Here is a 10,518-nt window from a genome sequence, read left to right on the forward strand (position 1 = left end):
AACTGATTGCGGATTGGTCAGTAATACACCAAGAAATAATAAATGTTTTCCCAAGAAACTCAGGAATGGCAAAGAAGGCACAGATAGACTGGGCTGGTCTCCACTGATCCGTGTGGTTGTGTTACAGACCCTGCTCCAGAAGTTGCCCTTGAAAGGAGAGTTCAGAGTTAAAAAAATAAAAAACAAAAAAAGAATGTGAGCTCATTGGGCTTCCTAATCTATATTGTCTAAGGACATAGTGATGAATTATATAAACATGGGGGCTACAAGGAAGTTCATGGAGGATAATGTAAATTGAACACTACATTCAAAAGGATCTCTTCCTTTTCCATCTGTTTATTTCAAAATACCCTCCCAGATGGCTTTTCCATGTGGCAGTCTGGATTAACTCAGGCTCATATCCTTTCTTCATCAACAGTACTGTATTCAGATCCTGTTTTGGGGTGGTGAAAATTTTAATACAATGAAGTATTTCACATCTAAAGAAAAGAGCTCGGCAGCGTGTAAGGAGACCTAGGTTTTGCTTTCTGGCCCCATCACTGGACGAATTAATCTCTCTGTGCCTCATTTATCCATCTGTGGACTGGGATCATAACAACACATCTCCCTTACTCCCAAGAAAACTTTGAGAGATCCATAATTCTATAAATTCCAGGGAGCATTACTATGTTCTGACTTATTTGGGGAGGCTGGATTTCTAATTTCTGGAGATTTATACTCTCAAATAGTCTAGAATTCGAATTCGTCCAAAACTGTCTTTTTGACCTCAGGCGTTTTCCCTGCATGTTTCAAAAATAAAGATTGTTTAATCTTTAAGGGGGAAATGTTACAGTGATTGCCACATCCTCTCATTAGGATTGAAGCAGTCAGAACCACTTTTCTTGGCGGTATGTCGCAATTACAAAGACTCTATTGTGAAATATCCCAATGCCATCAAATTCTGAAATTTGAGAATTCCAGAGCTTCAAGAGTGCCACTCCTGGAAACTGGTATAGAAAGCAACAAAATTCATTCTGAGGAGACAAGTGTAGAATTACAGTAAGTCCCCAAATTGAGATATGTGTTTATGTATGTAAATACATGTGTCCAGAGAAGAATAAAAATTTAAGGGAAACCCTGCTGCCAGGGTTTGTGTTTATAAAGTCCACCAGGTGCCATCAGCTACAGACGTTAAGTGTATCCCACATCCTAAGGGGGAAGTTAATGGTCTCTTAAAAATCTAAAGAGAAAAATCTGCAATATTCACATTAATTTGTTTAATTACAGAAACGGTGAGAACAAAGATTACTAGGGCACTCTATTTTTATTTAAAATGGCAAATTAAGCAATAAATAGAAATGAGCTCATGTCTTCGTGTTTTAGCAGTGTGATGCAGTTGACTTCTCGGCCACATGGAACACATTCTTTGGTAGGAAACAGTGGTGGGATTTGTTGTCGGCGTTGCTTTTATAAAAGTTAACCCCATACAAGTATCCGATTATTATTATTGATAGAGGGAATGCTGTTCCTCGGCTTGTCACTTTGATGAGAATAAATCTCACGCCCTCTCAGACCTCTAAAAAGGTTTGGCTGGTCCGTCAGATATCTTCTTGTTTCTTGGGTTCCTTCTCTGAAGGCTTTGAACAGAGATCCAAAGTGACTCCTGCTAGATAATTCAGACAGTCTTTTCTCACCTGAGTCTACCCAAACGGGAAAATCGGCTTTAAAAATCCTAACTTTCAACCCAGTTTCCTCATGGTTGTTCTGCCCTGGCAAGCGCCACCTCTAGCAACGAAGTTGCTAGTATAAACCTGCTCCTTTTCAATTTCCCAACGAGAGGCTTGGAAAGTCCCCCGTTTCTAACAGAGCAGAAACAGAGCTTTGTGTTTTGAGGTAGAATCTTTACCTGCGAGTAACATCTTCTGTGGGGGGGTGTACCAGGGCAAAGAACTCTCAGTAAGCCTGGTTATCATGGGACTTTTCCCCTCTTAAAAAAAAAAAAAAAAAAAGGTTGAATGTTTTTACAGGGACTTCAAGGGCTGTTTTAAGGATGTTTATATTTCAGACAACCTAAACATTGTTTGGAGCAAAAGGAGAGATTTTGTTTTGGGACAAGCACGTTGATGAATTGCAGTCAGCATCTTGTTCTTAAAGAAGGCATTTTGACTGGGGGCTCTCGGTCTAGACACACAAAGGAGAAAGGAGGAGGTGGGGAGAGGGTGGGTATTCTCAGTCCAACACTCGTCTTTTAAATGGTACCTTGGCCAATGCAGTAAATAATTCCTAATAAATCCGATTTGCAAATGGTCACTCTCCCACTGCACCGTGATTTATGCTGCCCAAGTCATAAAGCGCACTGATTTATTTATTTTCCTACTTAGGCTCTTTCAAGCTGGCAAAACATTTTGTGGGCCAGTAATTGTTTGGTACCAACCGGCAAAACACGAAGAATTCTATCAAAGCCCAGCCTGAGCGGCACTGTTTTGTTGTAGAGGAAATACTTTTTGATTTAACCTCTGACCTCTGACATTGCAAAGGTCAAGGGAAAAGGAGAGAGCACAGCAGAAATCAACGTTTAACCCTTACAGTAAAATCCCTCAAGGACGTAACAGCACAGGTGGGGCAAAGAGACATATCAAAATTATTATTAACCATAAACATATGAAGTAATTAGCTTAGCCAACACTTGTAATAAGGGAATATGAGCGAGGTGAAGTCAGCTGTGTTTTGGCAGAGAATGTCTCATAGAGATGACATAAACTTCTGACAGAAGCGAAAACACATCACTCAATGTAAAAACCTCCAAAAGGCAAAAATTTAGTGTTTCTGGGTTTGCCAGATTTCCTACATGAGTTTTTTTTTGTTTTTTTTTTTAAGTATGATTGTTTTTAACTATGTGAAGCCCATGGATCAGGCTAAAAATGAAATGGCAATGTCTGCCTGCTTTTCCTCTGCGTGGTGATGTGAGTTGAATAAACACCAATTATTTATTAATAGGTAAACTTTCTTCTCATTATCCAAACATGCTGACCCAAATTAATATGGATAAATAGTAACTGGTTTTAAAACCTGGTCTTTCTAAGAAAATCTGTAATATTTGAATAGAAATCTATTGCTTTGTCCAAGATACTTCCTTTACGTTCAGGAAGTGTTTGCTGAACACTCAAATGTATATTGAGTAATTACTTGTTGACTTACTGCTGTTACTGATATTTTCACAATTTTATTCAAAAGTCCTAACCCAGGACAATGAAAAACATTCGGTGAAAAATGTTTGACTAAAATCCAGCAATGTTCTCTTCCCTGGCGACAAATACAACAATGTGCAAAATTTATACACATAGAAAACAAAGAGAAAAGGTTTCTCCTGGTCTGTGCCACCGATAAACACATCTGGAATGGAACCATTAAATACCCTTTAACCTAGCCATTTTCAAAAACTGCTTTGCATGAAAACAAGAACATTCCTCAACCATTTTTGGAGATGTTGAAATAAACTTCCTTCTCCTGAATGCTTCCTTCGTGCAAAAATCCTTTCGCTACATCTTTAGTATTTTTCAAACCTGAGGCTCCTTTAGTAAGCATTAGAACGGGCATGGCAAATCCATACAGCTCACCATCCTCAGAAAGGGCGACTTACAGGATCTTGAAACTTGCAGTCAGTTTATCCGTGAAATGATTTCCTTATCTGCAAAGTGTGACTCCCTTCTGAAATCAGTGGTAAATATCCCTTCACCCCAGGAAACAAATCTGCATATCCTGGGGATGAACATGACCTCTGTTTACGATACTTTCGGTGACAGCACCCTGATCAAGGACAGAGAAACAGGAGTGCATTTGAGAAATCAAAAACTTCTTGTTTGGTTTTCTTTTTCAAGGCTTTATTTAAAAATCGTGTGTTTCTTTCTCACCAATCTATCATTGAATCACAGGTAAAGAAACACACAGAGAATGAGTAACTGCAATTAATAATTATTCCACACTGTATCTTATAGGATTTTTTTTCTCTTTTTTTTTTTTCAAAAATGTTCCCATTTGGTTGTCACATTTTCCTCTCACACCCTGCTGGGCAGTTCGGTGGGTATGGTCATTACTGGTCTGACACAGTGAGAATAGACGTGAGTTACACAACCCATCAATGCCAGGGCTGATGTCTGTGGTCAACGACCTCTAGGATCAAGCAGTCTTCTTTACTTTAAACATCCCTCAATAAAGACCTTAACACTGACTTTATCAAGTTGATGGTCACACATGCAGGATAGTCCTGACGCTTGTATATTTCTATAGACATAAAGCTAAAATAAAGAGAGCACTAGGTACAAATGCCATGAATATCCCAACTTCTTAAGTCTCCTTTTTCAAAAAGTATATTCCCCTCCTAACATTTCCACCAGAATACCTTCCACTTGCCAGATTATCCGGTTTCTATATGTTCCATTTAACGTATTTTTAAAAATCTGATGTAAAGTTTTCCTAGTTGGAGGAAATAATCACTTTCCATTAAGTTAAACAGCCTCAATCCATTTTTTTTTTAATTTTTTTAATGTTTATTTAGTTTTGAGGGACAGAGACAGAGCGCCAGCAGGGGAGGGGCAGAGAAAGAGAGGCAGACACAGAATCCGAAGCAAGCTCCAGGCTCTGAGCTGTCAGCACAGAGCCCGACGCGGAGCTCGAACCCATAAACCTCGAGATCATGACCTGAGCCGAAGTCAGACGCTCGACCGCCTGAGCCACCCAGGCACCCCCCTCTTTTTTTTTAATGTTTGTTTAAATCCATTTTAAGTTAAAATATCTGACAGAGAAATAGAAAAACTCCATTTTGCGGTCTTGCGGGTCACTTAGCTGCAGCTGGAACTTGAAAAATTGGTTTCTGGTCATTGCTGCTGAGGCAGAGAGCCCGTTATTTCTTTTCGGGTGGGACTGGCTGGAGATACTCAGCAACGTGAAAAACTCTCAAATGTGTCTGTCATTCTGAGTCCTTAACGAGTTGGACACGTTAAGATGACAATAAGAATCTGTCACTAAACCATAACGACTCTTTCTAGACAACCAGGTATTTGTAGGTTTATTGGCAAGATAGCTTAAATTGCAGATGTATTTTTAGCCTGCAGCATTTTTATAATAACGGAGTTGCAGAATTCTTTGCAATCAAGGAGAAGAAATAAGGATTTATTAAAGCCGACATGGACTTCTGGGATTTTGCACTCCTTACTACACACAAAGAGGGGGATCATGGGGACCCAACTCCTAAAATTTGTAAGGAGAGCATTTCCGTTTCCCGATTCCATTTAGAATTCACCAGCCCCTCTTCCACTGCAGACCTGCTGTTTAGTCTGCATCTGAAAATTAAACCCAGAGCTTCGGCTCTCACATTAAATACTAAACGTTCCTCCAGCACACGCCCTCACCCGCGTCTGTGTGCTAAGATCTATGATTAGACTCTTAAGACGTTTAAAATTCCATCAAGCATGAGAGGATAAGGCTGGATATTGGGCTGTCTTCTTCCTCCTCTTGAATCAATTAGCGGAAGTAAACCCAAAGGTAAATGCCACATGCGAAGTGGAGATAAGTGCAAACTCTATTTCTGGGTTTTAGGGGGGTGTTTTTGCAAGCTTAACGAAAGCAATGAAAGAGTTACATTTATTAAATTCCTCTTCCCCCCCCCCCCGAACGAAAGAAAAACTAAGGCAAAATGAGTGCAATTTTCCAGGAGTCATAATAAAAATACAGTCCTCCAACTCTGCCCACTTTCCTTTCCCTCTCTTCAGTTTTCTGCCCAAAAGACTCGCGTGTTTCGCCCCGGTGTGGTGCCGCCTCCATTGTCTCTGTAAAGCAGCCGCGTGAGTGGCTGGGAGCTGTTCAGTGTTCAGAGGTCTTAGTGGCCGGTGCTCGTAAAAATGTCACCGTGCACTTCCACTTTGAAAAGTCCTCTTATCCTGCCTTCCCCCAGCCCCCTCCCGACAGGTAGCCTCCTTGACCAGACGGCTGCTGGTGTGCCTTCCCACCTTGTGGACTGGCCTAACGAGACGTGCGGAACTCTTGGCTCTCGGATTTCAGTCTCCCTATTGCCTCCAAGCTGCTCTTGGGGGGGCCTACACCAGCTCAAAGGTCCTTTGGCCATGTGTTGCAAGCATGAAGTAATTTAAATAAGTATCTCGAGGTGCAAGCTATTGTCTGTCCTAAGTGGCGGTGTCTTCTAAGCCACCCGAGAAGGTTGAATCTCAGGGGTCCCCACCAACTACTCTCCTATGGAAATAAGAGTCTTTGGGGACGTCAGAGCCAGCTGCTGCTTCCCTCCATCACCCGTTTTGGTCCGCACTTGGCACCACAGAAGGGCCCGTGTGAAGTCTAGTCAGCTGCGACACTTGGGGCAGCAGAGGGTGGGTGTTCCAAGTTCATCTTTTTTTTCCGGACAGGGAAGATTTTTCTTCTCCTAATTACACCCGTACTTTTGCCACGGCAAACCACACATGTAGCGAAAAGTCAAATCACTGCAAAGGTGGCCATGTCACCACCTTGGAGGGTGGCCAGTCAGGGCCATGCCAAGAAGAGAGAACTCTCCACCTACTAGACATGTGAGAAAACCATCATGCGGAGCATGTGAGAGCCACATCACTTCCAGAAGTTCGAGGAGTGAGTCTCCCACTCTCTGACCCTCTAGTTATATACCCAGTACTAACTGACAGCCACCAGTAGAGGAATTTCAAGGTCAGCGGAAAGACACATGAATAAAACAACTCTCCGTGTTGTGTTAAGAACGGTTAAGTAAAGGAAACAATATGAGGGACCATCATTTTCAGCTGAGTTGTGTCTCAGGGATTTAAATAAACCACTCACATATCGGGAGCTTCAAGAGCTCAAATCAAGCAAAGTTTCTGGGAATGTTTTGAAAAGCTGATCACATTCCATCTACTACAAGGTCTTTGTAAGTTCATGGCCTGAAAATTCTATTTCCTTCCGGATCTGACAGTACTGTGGGTTCCAGATGATATAGAAAAATCGAGCAGTTAGAAATGGAATAATTACAGCTGAATCCAGGAGGTTTTCCAGCTTGACGGAGTTCTAGTAATTTGTTAACCAGAAGAAGAGGGAATAAAATCTACCTGCCAGCTTTTATGCTGTGGTCTGTTTCAGAGCGGTACTCTTAAGTTCACACCTCATGTCATCATGAGAAGTGAGTCATTTGGGGACGGATGAGGAGTGTATCTGCCTAACAACTTAGTGACTTTCTGGAATTTAAATATTAAGTGAAAAGACAAGGTCATAGGGCAGCCGAACCTTGGCTTGTCTCTCTTTCGGCTGTCCGTGGCTTTGATCACGCTACATCCTCCTTTGTGGCCAGGGCTCCGTAGAGAATCTCAGGGTCATGGCCTGTTGCCTATCAAGAGGTATAAACCTGCCGCTTAAATATGTGAAGCCCTCAGTCTGGGGGTTGGGAGCAGGGGAGGTAGCTTCATACGCTCCACATTTCCCACATAACCCGAAGCAGACTAAACAAAACCGGTGTGAAATCTCATGACTTGATGCTGTTGCGGTTATATTTTTTAAGCTGTAATCCATTCATTTGTAGGTGTGTTTATTCCCAGGATTTACAGCTTTCTCGGTCTTTGGGGGAAGAGAATGTTTGAAACCTTTCGCAAAGGGTTTGCAGTGAGCAGTGATCTGTGATTAAAGCCCAGGATGGAGAGACAGAGAGAGAGAGAGAGAGAACACGTGCATGCACACATGCATTCATGTGAGTGTGTGAGTGCCCGTTGGTATGGGCTTTTTTTCCTCCTGTTTGCTGCTCTTACGCAAAAGCGTCACACCTGGTAGCATTTAGGAGCTCCTTCACAGCTGAAGTGTTTCAAACACTAATGAATGGAAGTTTGGTCATATAACGCAGACAAGCTTTAAGGCACGCTTTACTGAATGGTGCACTGTAGTGACCTGGGAAAGGAAGAGGGGTATAAATTGTGTCAGTTAGCCACCCAGACAAAATGAAGCCATGTGGAAAATCAAATCTATTAAAGTATGAAGACTGTTATAAGCTGTTCTAAGCTGGCCATTCTTAAAGGGGCTCTGTTTGCTGCCGGAGTAAATGTTTATCTCTTCTCCCGGATCTTTTTCACATGCCGTCTGAGGAGACAATGTGCAGTATTTGATAAAAAATCATCCTCTCACTAACGACGCTTTTATCAGAAATGTTTATTGTCTCCGCTTTACCACCCATGTCCCGAAAGGTACTTGCACGTTTGTTAAATAAGCAAAGGGAAAGAGAACCGTGTGCAGCTTAAGCCAGCTTGCAGAAACTCCCAACAAATTCCAGAGCCATGGGGAATCAGAAAAAAAGAAAGGAGGAGGAAGAATTAGATTTATATGGAGAGGAGGTCCTGCAAAAACACACATATTAGATTTTCTCTGCTTGGCCGGCCCACCATTAAGTGTTCGGTTGATGTGGGCTTAGTATTGACATTCAGCAGTCATGCCAAACTTTGGTCATTGTCTTAAAATGTGCTTTAATAAATACAAGAATGAGGAACTCGATTTGGAGAGGCAGTTAGTAGTCAGCTCTTGCAACCCTTCTCCAAGCTCGTTTCTGTGCTCACACTGCCTCTGCCCCGTGGCGGTGGCATCCTGGTCACGCACAGGTTCTGGCGCCCGTCTGCCCCGCCTAATTCCCGGCCCTACTCCCTCCGTAGCTTTGGGTACATCGCTTTCCATGCCTTGACTTTTTTGTCTATAAAACGGGGACAGGGGCGCCTGGGTGGCGCAGTCGGTTAAGCGTCCGACTTCAGCCAGGTCATGATCTCGCGGTCCGTGAGTTCGAGCCCCGCGTCGGGCTCTGGGCTGATGGCTCAGAGCCTGGAGCCTGTTTCTGATTCTGTGTCTCCCTCTCTCTCTGCCCCTCCCCCGTTCATGCTCTGTCTCTCTCTGTCCCAAAAAAAATAAATAAACGTTGAAAAAAAAAAAAAACGGGGACAATAACAAACAATCCCCAAGAGCCTCTAGGAAGCCTCGTGGACGTATCAGCTATTACTACCAGTATCTGAAGGACAGGTTCATTTGAGTCTTAAGAAAGGATTTCCCTTGACTTGGGTTCTTTTCTTACTTGTGCGCCGGGTTTGTAAAACTGGTGACCGGCACGCTGTCGGGAAAAATTTATCCATTTCTTTTTTACTCTGATTGGTGAGTGAGCTTACATTGGCCTGACATTCTCTGGACTGCACACAATTGAATTTGCTGACCAGCCGCCATGATGTCAAGCCTTAAGTCAACAGGGGCTAAATGACTCTGCTCTGGGAAAAAACAACACCTTGATTCCTCAATTACAGTTTAAGAAGCCCTGGGAATGAGGGCTTGCCAAGCGTCCGCATCCTCTTTTGCAGCCAGCAGAACGTGCTGTGGAGACAGGTCGTCTCTGAACCATGGGCAAAGAAGAGCCCACACTAATGGTTGTGCCCTTTGTGTGTTCCAGGAGGAGACTGAAGAGACATCCTCACAAGAGTCTGCAGAAGAGGATTAGGGGGCGCCAACATTCGATTTCTACCTCAGCAGCAGTTGGATCTTTTGAAGGGAGAAGACACTGCAGTGACCACTTTCTCTATTCCCATGGTCTTTCCACTTTCATCTGGGGGGGGGTGGGGGGGTGGGGGGCAGGGGGTGGGGCGGGACCAGGGTGGGGGGCGGGCGGGGAGAAATCACATAACCTTCAAAAGGACTATATTAATCACCTTCACAGTCCCAGGTTTAGTGAAAAACTGCTGTAAACACAGGGGACACAGTTTAACAATGCAACTTTTAATTACTGTTTTCTTTTTTTCTTAACCTACTAATAGTTTGTTGAACTGATAAGCAGGAGCGGGTGGGTGAGAAAAACTCCGAATCGGGTTTAGTCGAGCATGCACTGCACACAGACCAGAGAGCGTCAGGCTCCTGACGTGGGGCGCTCCCCACCCCGGGGAAGGCGCAGTGTTCAACACTGTGTACCGCTCGGCCACCACCCGACCCGCTCGCCGTAGTGAAGCTTCTGTTTAGAACACCAAAGATAGGACTAGATACTACTTCTCTCTTTTTCGTATAATCTTGTAGACACTTACTTGATGGTATTTTAACTTGTAGTTCCAAACGAGACGAAACGCTGATGTATCCTTTCATCCAGCTAACAAACCAGAAAAAAAAAGGTTATGTTCCTGTCTCAAAAAGGGAAGTCAGCAAACAGATATTGCCAACGCCTCTATTTATGGATCTCACACATATCAGCGGGAGTGATACATTTACCCACCGCGCTTGCTTTCAGGAAAACGCCCATCCGTATAGAACCTACTTCCTACAGAGCCAAATGCCACTGAGCGATAAATCACACTTGTTAGCTTCAAAGCATTTAAGGAACCTAGACAAGTCAAATTATCCTCTTTGTAATTTACTGCAAAGGTACAACAGAGTAACATACGATGAACCCGCCCGAATGACGATGGGGTGGGAGGAGCGAGATCTAAATTTCTTTTGCTGTAGTTCTAGGACAGTTGAAAAAACAAAACAAGCAGTCCCTCTCTGTCT

The 10,518-nt window shown here is 43.2% G+C and overlaps 1 protein-coding gene across 1 annotated transcript in view; it reads left to right on the forward strand.

The window, feature by feature from the left end:
- The window catches only part of HMGA2 (high mobility group AT-hook 2), a 140,157-nt gene extending 130,568 nt beyond the window's left edge, over positions 1-9,589 (forward strand). Inside the window, exon 6 of the mRNA XM_027071318.2 lies at positions 9,437-9,589. Coding sequence (XP_026927119.1) covers positions 9,437-9,484 — 48 coding nt within the window. The 3' untranslated portion in view covers positions 9,485-9,589. The remainder of the gene's footprint in view (positions 1-9,436) is intronic.
- The last annotated feature ends 929 nt before the right edge of the window (positions 9,590-10,518 follow it).

The sequence above is a fragment of the Acinonyx jubatus genome, chromosome B4, assembly GCF_027475565.1.
Source record: "Acinonyx jubatus isolate Ajub_Pintada_27869175 chromosome B4, VMU_Ajub_asm_v1.0, whole genome shotgun sequence".
In the NCBI taxonomy this organism is placed as follows: Eukaryota; Metazoa; Chordata; class Mammalia; order Carnivora; family Felidae; genus Acinonyx; species Acinonyx jubatus.